Below are 22,818 nucleotides of genomic sequence, written 5' to 3'. Positions count from 1 at the left end.
TAGGAAAAAAATGAATGTTAGGTAGTTTTTTTAAAAATATGTTATATTTCAGGTATAAAAAATTTAATTAAGCCATTAATAATTAATATTTGAACTGTGTCTTGTAATACATACTCATCGCATGTCACCCAAGTACACCTCAAAGTCCTTCGGCGTGATAATTCGTGCTTATCCACAATCTTTTTGTTACCTGTTGTGACTGTGCTGGGTGCTGTTATTATGTAAACTACATGCTAATAATCCATTTGCTTTTTGATTGTCAAGATAAGGCAGACAAATTAGTTTTGCCCAACTTTATCATCAGTAGATTTTTAACTCAGCAATAATATATATACACTAGCATTTGTTTTACCAATGCCCACGAAGGAGTAGAACAAGTGGCTTGAAAATTTTCATCCATACCTTTAGGTGACAAGTAAAAGATTTCTACAAATTCAAAGTCTGTGTAATGTCTGATTAAACACCAATATGTGCACCAAGGAGGCAAGGAGTGTGTGAGTTGTTATAAATTCCTGGTGTCTGTTCGATTCCTACCAATAATAAAAAACACACCAATATGTGCACTACTTGTTCTCTTTAGCACGAGATCTTTCATTGCTCTTGGCTGGCAATCAAGTGCACATAAGTTGTGTTTTCTTAATGATTTCAGTGACTTCAATATACAGCATTAAAATAGAAAATGCCCATTTTCATTCCTGAATGTGTAAACGCATGCTCCGCACGTATTTTAAATAATCATTTTCAATAGCTAAGAAAGGACGGAACCATTACATTAAGAGTGAAATGATAAAAGGCACTAGATGCACCGTTTGGCTAGCCTTCTGAGGTAAGTGGTTTGGAACGCATGCTATTAAGTGAAAATGCTGTAACGGGGCTAAATGAGGCAATATATAATAGAGTTTGTAAGCTAAATTGCATGGTGGTAAAACTTGAAGGTGGCGATTAAGTGTTTAACACTTCTCTTTTTATAAATATGCTTGAGCTTGCATTAAAATGCAGAGACATACAATTCGGATAAGATGATAAGTGAACAAAAAACAACGAGGATCTACTATAGACTCTGCAATTCTGCATTACCTACACAACTTATAATAACATCGTACAACACAGTGTCCGAAGAAATTAGTCAAACAATTGTTGTATTCAATTAATATTTAAAATTAGTAGAACTATTACATTAACAACAGCTACAAGTTTTTAGCAAACTATGGAGGACGAGCAGAACAAGAAACCGAAACAGGAAGTAATAAAAACTAATAATGAAATATACAGGTCCATAAGAGCTCTCATACAGTGTATGATCATTCTCCTTTGAAAAAAAAGGGCGTAATAAAATTTTAAAGAGGCAAAACAGATGGAAACAAAGAGAAAACTCTCTGCAAAACCATATCCAATTCTATTATTACTCAAGCAAGGAAAACTAAGCATGCCCAACGACAGCGAACATGTTAAACTAACCTGGCAAATTACCAGTTACCGATGAATGAATTCATTTGAGCAAGCAAAAAGGACAATGGCTAGAGGAAATGGCGAAACAAAGTAAAGCCATTCCAAAGCTGATATTCCATAGTTAATTCAATTTTCAGTGCTCCTCTCAACACTTTCCGTCGCGATAAAAAACGGAGAGCGAGTTATTCAGAGTGGTGACGGGTTTAATGTTATTCTTATCCATCTCAGCGAGAACGGATTAAAAGGAGCTGGTTGAACCGGATTGCGCGAAGGCCTTGATGACGATGTTGTATGTGTCTAGGTTTGGTTGAATTGAATAAGTTTTAGGGAATTCGAGGCAGATTCGAGTGAGCTCTTTGTACTTTTTGGCGAGGAGGGAGGCGAAGAGGAGGGAATTTAGGGTTTTGACGGAGCGAGGGGAGGGGAGATCTTCGGCGAATGTGCGGATCGCGTGACCGAGCATGTTGGCCTGGCCGTAAAGGACAATGGCGTGGGAGAGGAATTTTTCGTTGCGGCAGAGATCGGGGCGGGTTTTGAGGTCGTCGACCAAGGTGCGGATGCTGGGAAAGTTGTGCGCGGCGGCGAGCTTGGAGACGACGAGGGAGAAGTCGCGGCGGTCGAGGGGGAAGTCCGGGGTGAGGGCGGCGGCGCGGCAGATGTCGAGGATGCGCTCCGACTTGGTCTCGGATTTGAGGAGGTGGAGGGCGCTGCGGGTTTTTTGCGTCAAGGTTAGACGGGTGGAGGAGTTCGGGGAGAGGATGGAGGTGGAGTAGTGGCGGAGGCGAGAGAGGATTGATATGGCTAGGGTTAGGGTTTTCAGCGGAGAAGAAGATCGGAGGGAGGTTTAGAAGAAAACTAGAAGCAGAAGATTAGGGGTTTAGGGAGTGAAGAGTGAACTTCGGAAACCAAAAAAAATAACATTTGTTCGTAAATCAAAATAATTGAACCTGACGTGAATCGAACACGCAACCTTCTGATCTGGAGTCAGACGCGCTACCATTGCGCCACAGATCCAACTGTTGACAACCTCGTCTAGTGTTTTAAAATGTATCTTAATCCTTTAATCTCATTGTAGATTTAGCTTTAAATTTAAAATTTTAATGAAAAAATATATCATATATCGAAAGTATACAAAAAGTTTTATACTGATATTTAATCATAATTCATTATTATGTATGTTATGTTTATTGAATTTTATGATGAAAGTTATAAGATTAATTTGTTATATTTTTTATCTATTTAAAAATTAAATTTAAATTTTTTATTTTTTAAGAATCAATCTATCATTATCTCACACTTTTGAAACTAAGAATTTATTCATAAAAATAATAATTAAAGTTTAATAAGTCAATATGAGGCTTGCATATTGACTTGGAGTGGCTATTTGTTCGTTTAGGTCTTGATTTTTGTGTTATTAGAAGTATAAGGACTAGTGTTTTTCTCAATATATACACTTCTGGTCCCTTTCTTGGTAAAATTTATGGACAAGCAACTAATTAAAATTCATTTGCAGACCATATCTGATAATGTATGAGAGAGTTATTTTTTATTTTTTATGCAAATGAGAGAGTTAATAAAATGCAAGTGATTTGAATATCTTCAAGACTTTGGACTCATAGTCCTCTTTTATATATAATTTTTCTAATCCATTAATGTGAGAAATGTTCTCTAACACAATTCTCAACGTAATTTTGCACTTTCATTCTATTAATCAAGGAAAATCTTTTTTTTTTTCATTTTACTTCCATTTTTATTCTTTATTTAATCTTTTTCAATTTTTATTTGGAAATAAATTATAATTTTTTTCAATGACTGAACAAGCAAGGTGTTAATCGACAGAAAAACTACATGAATAAGTAGGCGCAAGAGAGCATCTTTTAAACAGAATAACAAAATAAAATGAAAAAAAAAAGATTTAATTGCAATTTAGTCTTTAAAAAAATTTAAGTTAATGCCTGCAACAATTTTCGTCTGTTTTATCAAATTCTTGTTTTTCTACTCAAATTCTTCATTTGGATTATTTAAAAAACAAATCTTAAATTTACTGCCCAAAACATCAATCTTTTACAACAAAAAAAATCCCAAATTTTATCTTGCAATCCTTATTTCATACCTTACAAAATACTTCAAAATTTCACTAATTTCTTACCTCTAAACTTCTAAAATTATTTTGAATCTCAAATTCATCATAAAGTCTCAAATATTTGGATAAAAAATAAAATAAGAATTAGAGTTTTAAATAGAAGAACCAAATTTGTTGACTTAACTAGCTTAAAAAAAACTTTGTGGACTACGTGAGGATATAATATCATATCTACAAGGTGGTGTCTGACAAACTACGATGAGAAAAGAGGATCTCATTCAGTTAAAACCCTGAACATTCGACATAGTTGCCCCTTAAATCCTAATTAATTAACAAATGCACGCGAAAAAAAGATGTTTAAAATCTATATATTACACGGTCAACCGCTTTGCTGTTCCTTTGCTAATCCTCTAACCATTTTGATGGGCATTCATTCAATCTTGGTGAAGTTCTTCAGCAGGTGGGGGAGCAAACCTGACATTAGCAGGCCGTGCAACAACAACTGGGTCATCTGCAAATAGTGCTTTGATGAATGATGGTGTTTTTAGTGGCCTACGACCTGTCATCCGAGGATAAACATCTTCAAGAAAATAATATGCATGGCCAGCAATCATTCCCTGAAAAATGTGGTCAAGATTCACATTAGCTAAGCTGTTGTTTACAAAATGTATAGATGATAGTAATCAGGTGTGTGAATGTTAATTAACGGAGGCATACCAGTAGATCCACCCAAGCACTAGCACCAACGAGTACAGAGAACCCCAAGAGAACCTACAAGCATAAACTTCAAGGTTAGGTTGCCTTGACCATAAGTATGAACTTAAGCAAAAGACAAAATCAAAGATCAATTAAGTATAAACCCAATTAGATGTTATCCTATCCTATAGAGCTTACGCACCCATGGAAGGTAGGCAGCAGTGAAAGTAAAGAGACCCAGGAAGCTCATGTGAATGAAGGGATTTTGTTTGCTCCACACGTAAACCTGAAAAAAAAAAAATTAAGCTTTCACGTTTGTGAATTGTGACAGATTTGAACACGAGGAGTGAAAGATAAAAATGTGACTTACCATCATAAATGTCAATGAGTTGCTAAGGAATATTATTTTTGCGAACGACTCTGATAAATAAGGTATCATGCCCCCAAGAAGAACAATTCCAGTCAATACAGTGGCACCAAATAAGAGCATGTAAAAGAAATCAGCAGTCCTCCCCCTGAACGAGTTCTCCTCAAGAAGCTTGCAGTAACGAGCAAGAAAAAACATATGAAACAGGAAATCCAAGTCTGCCCATTCAATAAGAAAATACCATGTCAAATTTAGAAGATGCATAACTTTCTAATTAAATATCAAACGATTATGAAACAAATAAGAATAAGGGTTATTATTAGAGGGAATTTGGAAGGTGTCATTGTAATTCAGGAAAATCACAGGTGAATGTCAAGAACTAAAGAGAGTAAATGGCCATAATAATTAATAAATCATATAAGGATGTGCTGAAGGTTTGAATACAGATATGCATCTGATAATCTAGTCCACAGACACGAGAGCCGCAAAAGAAAATAATGGGTGTACTTATGAAGCAACCATTTTATACAATAGACAGTTAGACACCCATTTGAATAAAGAGATTAGCAACTTATTAACTAAGTTATACACGTCAAACCATCAATGCAAGCTTCAGTCTCCCTCTTATTTTACTTCTAAGAGGATAGGTTGCATTTGGAAGTCTGGATTGCATACTACTGCAAAAGATCCACAATCAGAAATGCATGATCTAATTTCTAATACATAATTCAGCAAAGTTGGTAACCATGGTCATGTGTAAATATCATAAATCAGTTTCCTTGCTTCTGATAAGCCCACAAAAGCTCATATCTTCAATCAAATAGTTTAGTTCTGGGAACTATCATGCCCATACTCATATCTCTTATGATTATGTCAGGGACAATCAGATTGACCCCTTTCCCAAAATGTAGGTATACCCCCCCCCCCCCCCCCCCCCGCCCCCCCACCTATAGCAATAGCCTTTCTTCACTAGTGCTCTTCTGAAAACAGTTACAATTTATTTAATGTAATTGCCCTCTTAATGTGATTTTCATCATGTAAGGATTAAATTTATGATGCTTAAAAATGTCCATGATCCCCATTTACCAGAATTAATCAGGAAACGATCAATACTCATTATCACATACATATGTAACTGCCCAAGGGCGGGGGACTTTATGATCTACCTAAACAAAGAATAAAATGAGTTTCTCACAGGTGGCATCAACAAAAATCACTATGCATACACGAAGACAACTTGAAATGAAAATCAGTGCCCCAATCATGTTAGCATAAAAAAAATTGAGACGTTTTCTACATTAAAACTGAAATTGAAATGCCCAAGTATCTGATGAATAACAATTCATTAAATGGTGAACGGCAGAAATTTTACCCATTTTACGAAAGTACAAGAAATTAGTAACCAGGCGCCAAAACTGATATTGCTTCACCACCAATATAGGGTTCAAGTACAAATGATACGGAGAAATTATCTGCGGCACCACAAAAAAGAGCATCAATAAACAAAGAATGAGTCACCTACAGTTCCCAAATCATCGCGATCAAAACGAAATTAATCCTTCAAATACAAAATTTCAAAGAACAATAAAACATGACAACTTTTCAACAGACCAAGCTAACATAAACACGATCCAACCACATGTTCATTAGAAACTCTTTAAAGTTAACGACAAATAACCACACAACCGCATTCACGATTTGATTTCAAATCGAGAAATTAAAAAGAATAACAAGAATCCTAAAATGAATGTATCCAAATTAGACGCACCGAATTCATAAAAATAAATTAGAAAATAATAATGGAAACCCTAAAAGTGAGAGGACGAAAAAAGGGGGTTTACATCAAGGGAGCATCCGATAGTGGTGACAACAGCAGCGGTGAGATAGGAGCGCGTGATGACGGGCATCTGCTTATACCATTCTTCAACCGCTTGAGCCATTGTTGCGTTTCCTAATTTCTTCTTATTGAGAAAAGGGTAAAAGGGTACAGAGGATTTTTTAGCTGCGATTGGGAAAACGAGAAACTGAGAAGCGATGTGAGAATGCTTGATGATGTGACAGAAGCAGATGAAGATAAGTGATGAAGGAAGAAGCGATGCAAAGAGGAAGAAGAAGAAGATCAGAACACAATGACAAAGACAACACGAATCACGAAGCGCGTGGTGTTTACGAACCAATCGCCTTCTTCTTGATTTGTTTGCCGTGTTTTTCGTCACACAATGGATTAAATTTAGGAGGAAAAAAACATATAATAAGTTTTGCATTTAATTATTATAATTAAAATGTACTCTTTTACAATTTCATTTTAATGATAAAATATAAGAATGGTGTATATTATTATTTCACCCACATAAAAAAATTATGAAAATCAACCAATAGTTGAAATAAAATATATCATAAATGGTATCATTAATTAAATAGGAAAATTATTTTAAAAGTTTTAAAAATTAAGAAACCAATTTTAAAAAATGAAATACATTAAAGAGGACATGCTTATATTTTATCCTTCATTTAATAATATATTAAGATTATCATTATATAGAAAATGTTATTGATTTTTATAATAGTTATTCAATAAATTAATTAAAATATACTTTCTCCAAGAAAAATAACTAATTTATTAAAATAAACAAAAGTAATTAAGTTAATTAATAAAAATTAATATACTCCTAACATACATTTAATATATGCTCTTATACTTTTAACATTATCGGGGTTGTTTAATATTAAAACTTATCATCTCTTTCAATCAATCATTCATAACATCTTTAGTTCTAGATTTAATTTTAATATTTTTTAAAATAAATTAAAAATAATAATATATCACACCTTAAATTATTTATCATAAATCTAAAATTACTGATTAATAGAAAATTAGTTATAATATAATTTATATGCTTAGAAATATTTATTTATTATAAATTAATTTTTGTTGTTGTATATAATAAATATTTATTATGTGCATTGCACAAGTTAAAATACAAGTAGTGTCATAATTTATTTTTATTTCAAAATAATCATAGAACTAAATGATTTAATACTTTTTTTTTTCTAAATGACGGATGTTTAGGAACAACAATAAATAATTTAATTATTGAAACAGATTTACTTGAATATCCGTATTATCTATAAATGCATTATTTGTAACGTTGAGTGATTAGTGATGGTGGTTGAAAAGTTGATAAGCATAGTAATAAAAAAATCATTACACAGATGAAATTTATCTTGGGGTAAGTTTTGAATAAAAGTTTAAATATTTCATAGAAAACTAAAAACATTACTTTCTCTGTCATTAATTATAAAAATATTTTAAAGAAATTATTTGTCTATTTTTATAAGATTTTATTTTCTAATTTTTAGATATATTATTTTTTTCTCTCAAACACCTTTACTTAATTATCTTGTCTCTAAAAATTAATAAGAAGTAATCAAGTAAATAGAGAAATAAAAAAAAACTAATTTTACAATAATAATACAAATAATAATGTGATTAATTGACTTAATCACTTTTTTTAATGAATGTGAATTAATTAAGAAGGTCTTGTAATTAGGTATAAAGATATATAGTTAGTAAGTAATTTATATTTTTAATGCCAAAGCATCATATATTTTGAAATGGAGGGACTCTTGGTTGTATTTAATCACACTACACACACTTTAAGCAATAACTTTCTCTCAGTCAAGGGGTTTAGCCCAGTTAATTGAAGTGAATGTGGTAAATTCTTGATACCGTGGTCAATTCCTAAAGATAAAAAAAAATGATAACTTTCTTCCATCATAAGTGTGAGTTATATTGTTAGTAGAAATAAATGATAAATACATCCACTTGCATGAAAAATGAGTGACTATTTAATTAATAGAGTCCATAATAAATGAATGACATACAAGAAAATTAATAATTAATGTATTAAAAGTGATTCCATATTTTTTACGATTAATGAAAAAAAAAATGCATCCATTTGATTTTTATTGTATCATTTGGTCTGTCGGAGACCGAAGTCGATCTTGATTTATTAATATCTTTAAAGTTACACATTCGAGACTCAAGAACTATGTACCTTCGGTTGGTCCAAGTCCAAACTTTTCGACTTTTGTTAGTCTCTTTGAAGCTATGCACTTAAGACTTGGGGGTTATGCATATGTACCCTCCGTTGATCCAAGATTGAATTCTTTGACTTTTGTTAGTTTCTTTGAGTTTGCACGCAAAACTTTAAAGGTTGTGTATCCTCATTTTGTTATGAGTAGACAACCTCTAATCTAATTGAAAAAACCCTATTCCAAAACACTTATAAAAATGATTGAAAGAAGTATTATTTTAACACTAATTGTATTTTATAACTAATCGATTGAGCTACTCGTAGACCATCCAAAAAGGAATATTTATTATTTAACTCATATCCTCATAAGAAGATCTAATCATTGGTTGCCATTTTTTTACTCCATCACTAGTTATCTCTTATTGTCAATTTAGTGCACAAATCGATGTCATCCCACGTTTTACGTACATTAGAAATTAAGTCCCACTTAGAGGCAAACAAATAGAACTGAGATGCGACTTTCATTTTGGTGAGCAAAATCAATGACCTTGAAGTAACCTTCACTACATGAAAATGTGAATTAGTGTGGGCCAAAAGCAAATGTTGGCAAATGAAAGTCAACGATAAATACAACTGCGTGGTCGATGCTAAAATTGTCGAAGCTAATTGGTAGTGTCAGCCTGGCCAATGCTAAATTGAAAGCCATATGTCAAATTAAAAAGGTTTGACATTAACGTTAGTTTTTGCTTGGTCGACGTTAACTAGTATTTGCTTGGTTGAGGCTAACGTTAGTGTTTCCATGGTTAACAATAACTTAAATAAAGGTCAAAACAATTTACATCCACCAATAGAACTAGACACTCAATAGTAGCGACTTAGCCGATGCCATGCAAGAAAAGCGCATATTAGAGTCGAAAGGTTTTAACACCAACCATAATATATAAATTATTTTTCAATCTCGCATCCTCTTGACTCTCTTCCTCCCTCCATTCATTCATGTATCTATTTGATTTGTTTTTTTTTTTCAATCTTTAATTTATTTTATTTTAGTTGTGACTTGTTCAACTGGGAAAAGTGAGAAGGAAGGCACTTGTTGGAGTCACATAGCTTGTTAGAGAGACATCGTAGGAGTGCTCATAGTGGTAAGGGTGCATAAGGGTGAAAGGTAGAGATGGGGTTAGTTCTTTAATGACTCTATAACTCAATTGATAACACATATTGAGTTTATAAAAAAAATGGATGAACATGTGAAAGTATATTAAGGTGTCACTTGAGAGCTTAAAGATCCTAATTTGTGGTACCAAATAAAAATAAAATAAAAAAAAGAGATGGGGTTGGTTTCTGTTGAGGGTGGTGGTTTTTGGAGATGGTAGATATGATGGTGCCTATGTGGGAGGTAGTACGTACACCATAAAATATCGCCTCTAGTAGTGGTAGAGTGTAATTTTGGGAAAAAAAAAAGTGAACAGTGGAAAGAGAAAGAGAGGAGCAAGAGTAAGAAAAAGGAGGAAAGAAAATATAAGAAAAGGAGTTGTTAGAGTTAGAGACACTGAGACGGGGAAGCCAAACTTCGATAACAACTGTGTTTTTTTTTCCTTTCTCATTGACGTAGTAGTGTTTTTGAAGGGAAAGAAGACAACCATAATCACTTGTAAAAGAACAACCATGTATTACAAGTCCTTTAATATACAGTATACACGTTAACTAGTTAGTAATATATAATTGGATAGATACCTCTCAATATATATATATATAATTGGATAGATTCTTACAATTATTGCCTTTTACTATTTTGTATAGTATGCAAGACCCCCAATTGATGAGTACAAATACCAATATAACACGAAGCTTAGCAAATATTAGCAATATTATTATTGACTGGCAAGCCGATAATGGGAGCCACAGAATGAATGAAGAAAACCTATCTCATTATGTAAATGATTCACGTGTTCCTTCAGTCTGAGGAGGTAAGTCGGTAACATGCAGTTAATTTGAATAGTTTTTCTTTTTGTTTATTATTATTATGGCATGATTCGAGTCATAAAGTGTTGTACTATGTTACTGTTAAGGCAAGTTGTACTTAACTGCTCCAAGTTGTTTTGGTTGGAGTTGGACGATCGATGTGATCACGTGAATGTGTTGCATTTCTCAGTGGGAGTGGGACATGGAATATTTCCATGTCCATGGATTCTTTTTTTCCCATTCAAAGTTGCCTTATTGAATAAAACTTGAAAAGCCAAAATATCGATTACGCTACCCAAAAATATCTGCATCCACTTGTGCCAGTTTGATGTGAAGATTTTTATCTCTTATTGGGATTTTTATACCGGAAGCAATTGACCAAAAAACTCCTTAAAAAATATCCGAAATTTCCAAAGGGCCAAATTATTCAGAGACGTGTAAATCATATTGATTGCGTCCTGGCTTTGTAAAAGGCCATGAAACAACACTGAGGACATTAAATGATGTACAAATACTTCTTCATATAGTATCAAATTAACACCTTATTTAAAATATTATAGCATTTAGTGTCTACCTATCTACTTCCATAAAATTTAGGTAAAGTATGAAAGTGTGGCAAATTTGATATAAAAGTTAGCTAAATATCTGCGAGTTGAAGTCTTGGATCCATGTTACTTCTGAAAATAATAGAACACAATTGGATCACAATCCACAATCATTTTGTACACAAGAATCACTCAGATAAGAAGAACATGGCCCAAATCACGCAAAGACACCATAACCAATGTTTCATTAATTAATTTCCTTAGAACCTAGAAGAATCAATCACAATCAGTAAATGGTAGTTCCTAATTAAAACAAGGACCATTCATTCATTCAATTAAGCAGCTCTTGCAAGAACTTCCAAATTCTCAGGCACATCAGAAGGGTCAATGTAGAAACCTCTACTAAGTGATCTTGGAACTGTAATAGTTAAAACTCCATCTTCATACCCTGCAGAGATGCCATCAAGATCAACCCTCCCTGGCAGCCTAAACTTCCTCTCAAACTTCCTCGCAGGTTCTGTGGATTTATCCACTGCTTGAGTTCTGATTATGAGGTACTTTGAGTCCTCAACCTCCACTCTAAGCTCCTCTTTCTTCACACCTACCACAACAAGCAAGCACCAGATAAATAAATAAAGACACCAAGTTCAAAAGACCCTAATAAAAATTATGAGGAAAACCAAAAGAGTTTAATTTTTATACACTATTAGAGTAAAATAATATCAATCAATCACAAATTATGGATGATATGATTATTAAGATAGTTATGGTAAAAATCAATAAACTTATAAGTACATAGACTGTTTACTGTTTACTCAAACCGAAACAAAGAAAACAAAAGACGTATGATTGAAGGGAAGGACTTTATTTAGTATCATTATTTTCCCACATGACTAATTAAGGTGGTGCTTACCAGGGATGTCAGCTGAGAATATGTGAGAGTCAGGGGTTTCTGTCCAGTGAACATGGTTTTCAGGGATGAAATTGTAGGGAAAGAGAAGGTGAGAAGGGATGCCGTATTGCCATTGAAGGGAGTGTGGGAACTCCATTGTTTGGTGGTTATGTGAGAAAATTTTGAGTTTCCTTGTTGAGTTTGGTTTCTATATATGGTGTTAGTGGAAAATGATATATAGGTAAGTTGGATTTATTTTCTTTTATAGACAAGTGGGCAAGTTGGGGTGATGGACTCAACAGATCAGAGGCTTCTGATCACTGCTTTTCTTTTTTGGTTGATAAAGAGTTGGATACTTGGACCTCATTGTTTTCTCTCTTCTCCCATCGGATGCACAACTTTTAATTACCTTATAATCTTATCTATTTTGATTTTTGCATTGCTCAATTTTTCATTTATTTTATTTATACCTCTAATTTTTTAAAACTTTTTTATTACATAATCCATTATATTATATTTTCATCTTTTACTTTTACTCTTAAATTATTTCACTCAAAAAAGGGAATAAGAGAATTTTAACAGAAAAATAGGAAAGAAAGGAACAAATAAAAGTATAAAACTCCCTTCTTTATTGAGTTTATAAGGAGAAAGGGAAAAAATAATTAAGAGTAATGTACCAGTCATATATCCTTGTAAATATTAATAGATAAAAAGGGAGGGGAAGTGAAGAAAATAAAATTTCAATAACTTAGTTAATACAATATTAATAATAGAATTATTTTTTATTTTCTACAAATATGAAATATCAGCAGAAAAAAATGAAAGAGATTCTAATTTCCTCTATCTTTTTCCTCCCTTTCGAACTAAATAAGAGAAAACTATAAAAATTCATTATATTTCATTTATTTTAATTCATTTCCCCCAACCAAGGTTGTAAAATAATGCCTTTTCAATGTTAAAATGTAATATAAATCATTATGCAGTGGTGATAAAAATGATACAATCATTTTAAGTCCTTGAGTATATTGATTATAGTTTGATTCTTATTTATATCCATAAAAATGTTTATGAAAATATATATAATTTAATATTTTCAATATATTATTATATTTTTCAATATTTTTTTATTTATTAAATTTCTAATCAGGATTTTTGAGACACTAGTTAACAGCATCCATTGATAAATTGTATATATGACTTAGCATGTGGGTCATTCATTGATTGGAAATATCAAGGCTTCATCTTTTAATTCACTCTGAACTATGAATCAATTTAATTTGGTTCATGTATCACGTGATTCACCGCTGTTTTGGAGTAAATCAGCTATATATACTTGATGAAATGTAAGCATGAACTTCATATATTGGATAACTTTCAACATTGCTTTATTTCTTCTCAAAACAATTGGGCCACTACGGGTTGAGCACAATGGTATTGATTTACCAAAACAACTGACATTTAGATTTCAACTTATACAAGCAAGGTTTTGAGGATTCTGAACAACATTCTAGGAGAGTTAAGAGACATAAACTTCAATGAGATAAGGGGAAAACAATCAAAGAACTCAGCCCACTAGAGGCTCAAGATACAAAATCATATAAAAACCACAGGGTCCATAACTCAGAGACTATAACAAGATCTCTGGCTAAACTGAAATAAATATACATTATTCAATGAGACATACAATGATCTTTGTAGTTTGCTGTGACTGTGATGTTCAGCAAATTGCACGACAATCGAGAAAATTTGAAGTTGGCTGCAATCTTGAGAATGCATGACAGTAGACAGACACTTGTTTTTGGATTTTCTTGGACTGCATTCAAGTATTCACCCCAAAGACAAAACCATTGCTGTATGAAGGAAGATTGCTAGAAGCTGTGAGATTTTTCACAGGTGACCGGAAAGGATTTGGAGTCACCGGATGTGTGATGTGCAGTCCAGCATTCCGAAGGACTTGTTTAGCATTTACACATGAAACTTCGGATTGATCAGTGAAGAAGGCAGGCACCCCAATTGATTTGATTAAATCAAGAGCTCCACCCCAACTAGAATAGCTTTCTAATCTAGAATTCAGAGCAATGACAACATGTGGAGAAGGTAGGTAGGAGGCTTCCACCTGATAAACACCCCTCACAAGATTCACTCTAACTCTGCTACCAATTCCTGAGGTTGTACCCGATAAATTTGTTGGAACTTCTGGTCCCACCATCACTATTTGTACATTGCCTAACCCATTAAGCAAGTGTCCTACTTCTGCAAATGCTGGCATCCAATCCAACTCGCCTTCAGGTCCAAGGTAGTGGACAATCACCTCTTTCCCTTTCAGTATAAGGTTCTTTGAACTTATATTAAGGGTAGTTAGTATGTGATACACAGTCAATGGATGCGAGAGAATGTCGGCAACAGGACTTGACAATGGAAGCGAACGAAGGTTGTAGTACTCGGGCCAACCAGAGAGAAGAAACGGGCTTGAGATGAAATGGTTATTAAATGGAGAGTCATGAGGGTATTCAAATTCATCAATTCCACCCCATAGTTCCTGCAGCCCACCTTTCACAGGAAGGAGACCAAAAGAGCAGTGAGAATAGCAACTGCACTTTCTCCTCCACATACCCTTCTGGTGGATACCTAATGATTCAAGCCACTTACAAGGCTGGTCAGCAGAACATGGGAACATGAAAATCATTATAGCCAGCTCTTCTTCCCTCTCCATCATGGCCTTGTAAAGTCCACACATGCTTTTATGTGTGTCGTTCCAGTGTTGCTTCTGGCAGATTGAACTGCAGTAAACAACTGCTCTACACCGGCCACAGCAAATAGACTGTTCTCCATACACTTCTTTCTCACACATTGCACACTGTCTCAAGCCAGTACTTGAGTATGCTTTTGTGTCATTGAATGTGTCCTCCCTAGGTGGTTCTACATACTTGGTGGGGGTCGAGCCAGCACTTGCACTATTAGATTTTTCATCGTATGCCTGACCCGGCGGGTGGGAAACGGTAACAGCAACAAGGTCATAACCTCCCTTGGCTACTTCTGGAGGCCACTGAACATCAACAGTCTCTATAAAAGGTTCAAAACACACCACAGTTGAATACTTTGGACCACTTTCCCTGTCAACCTGAAGTAAGGAGTGCACCAGGGAAATGGCCTTCATGAATGCATAGACAAACCTAAGCTCTTCAATGCTTGGATTTCTAAATCGAAGATCGCCAGAAGGTGTGCATCGAGCAACATCAATAACAGGAAAACGATCTGAGCCTGATGCTTCCAATGACAAAGACTTGATCATCTTGCGGTTAGAAGGGAACATCAAAGAGTCCACTTCATATGTGACCCTCAGAAGCTCAACATTGGGAGAGTGAATGGTCTCCCTAGACCCTGTCATTTTCTTAGCATCATTCTCTGTTCTAAACATGTAAAATCCAACATCTCCACCATCCCCTCCAATAAACTGAACACATGGAAAAGGCTGTTTCTTGCCAGGCCAATCCGAATCTTTCCCAACCCGGACGCCAAACAAGTGCCCCGGACGCAGCCTCTTCCACGGCTCAGTTCTATACAAAGCTGCAGAAGCTTTGTATATAGATTTAATAAAATTTGGAGCAATGCCATCCACTTTCATCATGCATGTCCCAGATCCAGGGCCAAGACCAGGACCAGACCCAAATTGCTCCTGAAATCTGTCAAACAAACTCTTCAAATGCAAATCCATTGTCTCCCCAATTCCTCAGATTCTTTTTCTTTCTATGCTCGCAATTCACTCCAGTGAAACTAAATCTGTCCGCTTCAACACTTGAAATTATGCAATAACTCTGATCTCACAAATTCTCACAACTCTACTCCACTTCAACAACCCAAATTCCCGCTATGAAGTAGCACTAGACTTAACAAAGCAAAATGCCAAAACGCATTTGGGTACATGAGTACAGCTTATGAAATCAGCACCCACTCAACTTTGTTCATGCAACAGAAAACAGATAATAAAACAAAAACTGATCGGACCATAAGATCAATTGTTTCAAATTTTCAATCAGAAAGCAAAAGAAAAAAAGTTCAAAGCTTTTGGTTCGTACCAGCCCGCAAAACAGTGACCGAGTTGTGCTCCAAAGACCCAATTCCGAAACGTTTCATTTTCGGACATAAATGGAATTGACGGGTAAAGTCATATCATGCGGGCATTCGTATTTGTGACCTGTGAGCTCGGAATTCCCATCAGGAAATTGAAGCCATTGAAGTAATCAACGATCAGAAAACGATTTGCTAAAATATAATCAACGGTCAAAAACTTATTGCAAGAGTTTTCTTTTCCTTTTATGAATTGAATTTGCAAGAGTTTATTTACGAACTATTTAAACTTATTGTACCACAGATATTCATGTAAGTATTCGAAAAACATGTAAAAAGAACTTAACATTTATATGAAAAAGTTTATTTCTAAATTTTCTTTGATAATAACAATATTTTCATATAAATATTAAACAAATGTTTATTCAATAAGTTTTTTTAATTAATATCACTAAATTTAAAATTGATTAAACTGAGTATAAAAAATATAAATTTTGTTTATTTAGAAAGGGGTTTTATATTTAGTTTTAAAATTAATTTAAACTAAGCTAATTCAAAGTCGATTTATAAAATATATGAACTATAATTATAATTTTAAAGTTGATATCACTTTCAAATTAAGATATATGTCTTATCCTAATTAAATGTACTAAATCTTTAATTTAGTTTTTTTTTTCAAATATATCTTTTAATTTGATTTTAAATTTAATTTAATTATCATCTAAACATTTTTTAAAATTATTTTAGACAACTCTCATTGTATCATTATCTGTATATTTAGTTTTTTTTTAACTGCGTATCTTTATTTTTAAATTAAGTTTTTTATCTGTGTATTAGAAAGCTGTCTTTTTTACACAAAATAAAAAAAAATCAAATTAACTTTCAATTTTCTTTGACAGCAATCAAATCAAATAATTATTCGCCCAAAAAAAATGAAGCTCGAAATACATAGGTTTAAGTGAAGGAAGAAGAGGACGTCAATCTCTGACACGAGTACAGAGAACATGCGTCGTTTGCAGCAGCAGCCAATGAGAATCCCCCACCTAATCACCCAAACGATAAAAATCCAATCAATCTTTTAATTAATAAAAAATAAAAAACCATAGTGCCCATCACGCACGCACCTTACTTACCTTACCAATACCATCCCCTTTTTAGGGTTAGGGTTGTGAGTCTTCCTTTAAAGGGGCATCGAGACTCAATCTCTTTCTCTCTCTTTCTTTGCCCTCTCTTTCTCTCTCTAGAATTCTCAGATTTGCGGGGCGAGATGATGCAGCAGCCAGGACCCGGCATGGCACCTCCCACCATGGGCCAGCAGCCGCCGCAACAGTACCAGCAGCCTCCGCCGCAGCAGCAGCAACCCTACGTCATGATGCCGCCGCAGGCCCAGGCCCCGCAGGCCATGTGGGCCCCCTCCGCCCAGCCTCCGCCTCAGCAGCAGCCCGCCAGCGCCGACGAGGTCCGAACCCTCTGGATCGGGGATCTGCAGTACTGGATGGACGAGAACTATCTCTATACCTGCTTTGCTCACACCGGCGAGGTATAATAATAATTAGTATCCCTTCTCTTTCCTTTATTTCAAGTTGATTTGTTTTCATTAGCCTATTGAATAGACCTTTTGTTTTCTACGTGAATTTTGATCACTTTTAGGTTTTTTTTTTTAAATGTTTGTGCTTTTAGTTTGAATAGGGATTTCTGCTGTGTTAATCGTGGTTTGAATTTGGTATTGATTTAGACGTGCGGCTGTTCTGTCGTTGTGATACTGAAGTGTCGGTTTTTGGTGGATTGAAGGTTTAATTTTTGTATTGAATTTTGGTGGTTTGTATTGTTAGCTGTTTTTGGCTAAATTGGTTAGGGTTTTCTGCAGCATGAAATTAGAACCTTTCTAGATTTTGTTTTAAATGCCCGTACTTGTTGATTTATGCTTAGGTGTAAGAGTGTTCTGTTATGATACTGAGGTGTGGGTTTTGTAGCATTTTAGGTTGGATTTTGTATTCATTCAGTTTTATTTGTGTTCGACAAAGTCGAAGATGGTTCTTTGTCCGTTCTAGTTTTGTATTGAGTTAGATGTTCTGTTGTGATAATAAATGTGTTCGACAAAGTTGAATCTGGTTTTCGGTATGTCTGTTTTAGGTTTTTTAAACACGTGCAATTGTTAGTTTGAATTGTGTATTGAGTTAGACGCATGAATGCTCGGTTGTGGTAATAAATGTGTTCTACAAAGGTGAATATGGTTTTCTGTTTGTCTGTTCTATGTTTTTTTAAACATATGTACTTGTTAGTTTAAAACTTGTATTGAGCTAGACATGCAAATGTTCTGTCGTGATACTAAATGTTTGTTCTGTTTTATTGTAGGTTACATCGGTTAAAGTAATTCGAAACAAGCAAACTAGTCAATCTGAAGGTTATGGGTTTATTGAGTTTAATAGTCGTGCTGGAGCTGAGAGAATTCTTCAAACATATAATGGGGCAATAATGCCAAATGGGGGGCAGAGTTTCAGGTTGAATTGGGCAACTTTTAGTGCTGGTGAGAGGTCGCGCCACGACGATTCTCCAGATTACACCATATTTGTTGGTGACTTGGCTGCAGATGTTACTGATTATCTTCTTCAGGAGACATTTAGGGCTCGTTATAACTCGGTGAAGGGTGCAAAAGTTGTCATTGATAGGCTAACTGGCCGGACCAAGGGATATGGCTTTGTAAGGTTTTCAGATGAGAGTGAGCAAGTGAGGGCTATGACTGAGATGCAAGGGGTTCTTTGCTCAACAAGACCCATGAGGATTGGACCCGCCTCTAATAAAACCCCCACCACTCAGTCCCAGCCCAAAGGTATGTCTCTTTCTTTATCTTGTTTGTTCTTTTTGCTGCAAATATCTCTTTCATATGCTGCTTAAGGGAAAATTGAGCTGTCCTTGTTAGATGAGTGATACTGGTTGAATTTAATGCTGTGTCTCAGAATGTTGTTTTTGGTGTATGCTAAATGTTATTAAGTTTTGATTCTTTTCAGTTACACACTTGAAGATTCGCAGTCAAACTCATTTCTTCCTGCAATTTCCTTTAAAAATTTGGGCAAAATAAATTATATATAATAATAAAATCTTATAGAACTCATGTTGTCTCGAAGCAGGGTGTCAAGAGGCTCTGTCATCCCGGAGCCTGGAACTGATTTCAGCTGAAATGGTTACCATTTTAGTGCATATCCTTGCTTAGGTCAGTTATCCGTTTATGTTTTGCCCGTTATTTTTTGTGGCATTTTCTTTTTCGCCTACAGTTTCAAGTTCTTTTCATTCCAGTTGTTGGTTGAGTTTTTACTCAAATTACATTGCAACTTCTCTCGCTAATTATTTTTTCAGTCATCCATTCTTAACCTCGCTCCTTTAATTTACTCCTGTTAGTTTGTCATAAGAACTACATCTTTGACTTTCTTTGTTAGCGTTCCCTTGTGCCAAAGAAGACCTTATTTATGTTTTAGTAATTTCTTCTGTTCTTCTATCAAATGCCTATTAATTTCAGTTTCCAATGTCTAGTCCACGAGGAAAAAATGTTTAGTGCCAGTGTTTATTACTGATTTTCCAGAAACTACACTTTTGCTGGCTGGTTATGTTTGTGTTGTCGTGTGGTTTCATATTTTCTTGATTAGGTTCTATTCCCATTCAGTTATTCCCAATTTCTAAGCGCAATGCCATGCAATTGAAGTTGTATTTTACTTTACATTGCTCATTCCTTTCAGTTAGCATGGTCTTTAGAACCTGCTATTGATATCTTTTTCTTCTTCTCAAGTGCTGGAAAATTTTAGATATAGGATTGCCAATATGATCAAGTTCAAGGTTGTATCTCTAGGCTTTACTTTATGTTTTTTTTCTTCATTCTTCTCCCATTCCATCTTCACCTTCCTTTTTCCTTGTCATTTTGGATTTTAGATATTTTCTGCTTGGCTGGACCAGTAATATTATCTTGTGGTGCTTGTGATTTTAGATTAGATATTTTCTGTTTATCAGTTACCATGACTACTTTAGTTGTAACTGTGCCTCTATTCTGCCATTGTCACTATATTACCGCTATCTTTGTTGTATTTACTCTGATAATCTAAATGCACACTCAAACTTTTCTACTGATTTCATTTATATTGGATGGTGTCCAACTGCTTTTCTGAAGGTTTGTGGTGCATGAATGGTACTAACCAAGTTGTTGATTCTCAACTTTGACCTCTATCTTATTGTTGTATATATTGCTCATGTTAACTGACTGATTTGTTTATATATTGTTTACTTATAATTTCATTTCTATTGTTGTGTATATTTATCTTTTCTTATTTGAAGATCTGTGGTGCTTGGAAAAGTAAGGCACTGGCTAATTTTGTTGTTCCTGAGATTGAACACTAAATAAGTTTCACCTTTAGTTATTACAATATTATTTGGTATATGATTCCTCTATTTTTGTTTTGCTATTTGTTCTTGGTGATTTTTCCATCCGTGTTTTAGATAATTCATCTTTTTACTTCACTTCTATTTTGAAAATGCAGCTTCATATCAGAATTCTCAACCTCAAGGTTCACAGAATGAGAATGATCCAAATAATACAACTGTGCGTACTTCTTTCAATGTAAAAACTGCTTTCTTTCCAACTTGTTTGTGACTTTGAATCTTAATTGCAGATTTTTGTTGGTAATTTGGATCCTAATGTCACTGATGATCATCTGAGGCAAGTTTTCAGCCAGTATGGAGAATTAGTGCATGTGAAGATTCCAGCAGGCAAGCGATGTGGGTTTGTCCAATTCGCAGACAGGTAATGTAACCTCTCCTTTATTGAACATTCACCTTGTGTGATAACACTAGTCTAGGCAGCTCTCTTACTGTGTCTTGATTTTTCATGCAACAGGAGCTGTGCTGAAGAGGCACTTCGGGTGTTGAATGGGACCCTGTTGGGTGGTCAAAATGTTCGTCTTTCATGGGGTCGCAGTCCTTCAAACAAACAGGTAGTTATAGTGTTGCATCTCTGCACTTGATTTCAATATGTTTCTGATTCTTTTTAATGAGTTTGAATTTTGAATGCTCTGTTTCTCAGGCTCAGGCAGATCCAAACCAGTGGAATGGTGGTGCTGGTTCTGGTGGTGGATACTATGGGTATGCTGCACAAGGTTATGAAAATTATGGGTATGCTCCTGCTGCTGGACAGGATCCCAACATGTATGGCAGTTATCCGGGGTATCCTGGTTACCAACCACCTCAGCAACAGCAACAAATAGGATATAGTTGAGAAGAGAATGTTCCTTTTCTTCTGTAATCTTTTGTGATACTTATCGAGTTGCGTGTCTCTTCTCGTCTCGTGGAAAACCGACTCTGCTACTCTTTTTCTTTTTTCCCCTTGTTTGCTTAATAACATTAAATTTTATCGGAGCCGCCTTTTGTATCCATAAATTGCTTGCTGAATACTTATTTATGAAATGATCTCTATTATGCATTATGGTTTTACGATGCTCGTACTTTCATATTCAGCTGGTGGTAAATTGTCCTTTTGTCGGTATATTTTACTATTAAAATTGTCCCTTTTTTTACTATTAAACAGGTAATGTGATGATCTTTATAATGCATTATGGTTTTCATTGCATTATTTTTAATAAATTTCATGGTTCTTTATTTATTTATTTTTTCTATTATTTTAGTTTTTTTTAATTTCCTATTATTTCATGGTGTAGTGACAACTATGATGAGATTCTCACTTTGCCATGGTTTTGAAAATATGTAAATTGTTTCAAAACTGAGATGAAAGTCGTTTTAGTTCCATTTGTTTTGAAAATTGTTTATCTTAAAAATTTACGATCACGCCAAACGGGAGTGTTCATGACTTGGGCATAAATTTTATTTTATTGATAAACATTTGATGCAACCTGTCTTATACTAGAAAAATTCGCCTGTCGAAATTGGATTTGGATTTGAATTTTTCTTGCTTTGTAGAAGTTGTGTAATATTCTTATTTCACATTTTTTTTTAATTTCATTTCTCATTTTGTTGATCTGATCATCACAAAATTGAATGTTGTTTTTTTTTATTTGGTGATATGCATAGTCAGAAGCTAAGAATTAATTATGTGTTTTTTATTAACTAATCTTTTGAGATATTGAAATTTATTGAGGGATTAATTTCTTTCAATATATTTTTTCATGTGTGAATAAAAGATTAAACTTCTAATCACATGTTTAAAGAATAATATTATTTATTATTCATGTCACACTATGTTAGTGAATTTGAGTTGTTTAGTCTAGTTTTTGATATAGGATTGTTTCTTGCGAAGGAAGAATGTTAAGAAAAAAATTGTTTTGGAGAATGCATAAAAAAGAGAAATTATACTTGTACAATAAATAGAAAGGAAGAAAAATGAGGAGAAAATTTAAAAATATAATAAATAATATGATAGAGATAAACACATAAAATAATGTATAAATTGTTATACATGTGTCATTTCTCTGTAAAAAAAAGTTTATTTTTATAGGGGATTAAGCTTTATAAGTATGTAAATATGACAATAATTCAATAAGTGCTTGGGTACAGCAAGTCAGCAACACCCAAGTGTGAAATCTTTCTATTCTGTTACTTAAATTAGAATACACATAACGTATTTAGATGTATTTAAGATTTGTTATTAAACTTTTTTTCCCGACAATTTAACACTTTTATTTTTGTTTGTTTCTGTAATTTTTTTTTAATCTTTACAAAATGTG

The 22,818-nt window shown here is 34.1% G+C and overlaps 4 protein-coding genes and 1 non-coding gene across 8 annotated transcripts; 1 reads left to right on the top strand and 4 right to left on the bottom strand.

Annotated features, from left to right (window-relative positions):
* Window positions 1-2,391: 2,391 nt before the first annotated feature.
* Window positions 2,392-2,463, bottom strand: TRNAW-CCA. The gene has a single exon. It is a non-coding gene; the product is annotated as a tRNA-Trp (tRNA).
* Window positions 2,464-3,689: 1,226 nt separating this feature from the next.
* On the bottom strand, window positions 3,690-6,749 carry LOC114377311 (derlin-2.2). Its single transcript, XM_028335761.1, has 6 exons — window positions 6,437-6,749; window positions 5,968-6,067; window positions 4,599-4,813; window positions 4,431-4,514; window positions 4,250-4,303; window positions 3,690-4,149 (listed from the first exon to the last, which is right to left on the bottom strand). The coding sequence occupies exons 1-6, from the start codon at window positions 6,533-6,535 to the stop codon at window positions 3,967-3,969; spliced, it is 735 nt and encodes a 244-aa protein (XP_028191562.1). The 5' UTR covers window positions 6,536-6,749; the 3' UTR covers window positions 3,690-3,966.
* A 4,489-nt stretch (window positions 6,750-11,238) lies between these two features.
* LOC114374562 (15.4 kDa class V heat shock protein-like) lies at window positions 11,239-12,267 on the bottom strand. Its single transcript, XM_028332222.1, has 2 exons — window positions 12,053-12,267; window positions 11,239-11,740 (listed from the first exon to the last, which is right to left on the bottom strand). The coding sequence occupies exons 1-2, from the start codon at window positions 12,186-12,188 to the stop codon at window positions 11,475-11,477; spliced, it is 402 nt and encodes a 133-aa protein (XP_028188023.1). The 5' UTR covers window positions 12,189-12,267; the 3' UTR covers window positions 11,239-11,474.
* A 1,125-nt stretch (window positions 12,268-13,392) lies between these two features.
* LOC114376896 (zinc finger MYND domain-containing protein 15-like) lies at window positions 13,393-16,198 on the bottom strand. Of its 2 annotated transcripts, none has more exons than XM_028335211.1 (2): window positions 16,108-16,198; window positions 13,393-15,987 (listed from the first exon to the last, which is right to left on the bottom strand). In XM_028335211.1, the coding sequence occupies exon 2, from the start codon at window positions 15,744-15,746 to the stop codon at window positions 13,851-13,853; it is 1,896 nt and encodes a 631-aa protein (XP_028191012.1). In that variant the 5' UTR covers window positions 15,747-15,987; window positions 16,108-16,198; the 3' UTR covers window positions 13,393-13,850. The 2 variants fall into 2 exon arrangements, with proteins under 2 accessions (XP_028191012.1, XP_028191013.1); XM_028335212.1 differs by having other exon boundaries at window positions 13,393-15,757; window positions 15,796-16,167.
* Window positions 16,199-17,252: 1,054 nt separating this feature from the next.
* On the top strand, window positions 17,253-21,565 carry LOC114372996 (polyadenylate-binding protein RBP45-like). 3 transcript variants are annotated; one of them, XM_028330555.1, is made up of 6 exons: window positions 17,253-17,639; window positions 18,455-18,929; window positions 20,623-20,684; window positions 20,755-20,885; window positions 20,979-21,075; window positions 21,165-21,565. In XM_028330555.1, exons 1-6 carry the CDS (start codon window positions 17,367-17,369, stop codon window positions 21,354-21,356), a joined length of 1,230 nt encoding a protein of 409 aa, XP_028186356.1. In that variant the 5' UTR covers window positions 17,253-17,366; the 3' UTR covers window positions 21,357-21,565. The 3 variants fall into 3 exon arrangements, with proteins under 3 accessions (XP_028186356.1, XP_028186357.1, XP_028186358.1); XM_028330556.1 differs by lacking the exons at window positions 20,979-21,075; window positions 21,165-21,565 and having other exon boundaries at window positions 17,262-17,639; window positions 20,755-20,889; XM_028330557.1 differs by lacking the exons at window positions 20,755-20,885; window positions 20,979-21,075; window positions 21,165-21,565 and adding an exon at window positions 19,228-19,310 and having other exon boundaries at window positions 17,262-17,639; window positions 20,623-20,676.
* Window positions 21,566-22,818: the final 1,253 nt, after the last annotated feature.

This window comes from Glycine soja, chromosome 11 (genome assembly GCF_004193775.1).
Source record: "Glycine soja cultivar W05 chromosome 11, ASM419377v2, whole genome shotgun sequence".
NCBI lineage: Eukaryota > Viridiplantae > Streptophyta > Magnoliopsida > Fabales > Fabaceae > Glycine > Glycine soja.
Note: the sequence above shows the minus strand (reverse complement) of the source record. Positions and strands in the feature narration are given on the sequence as shown.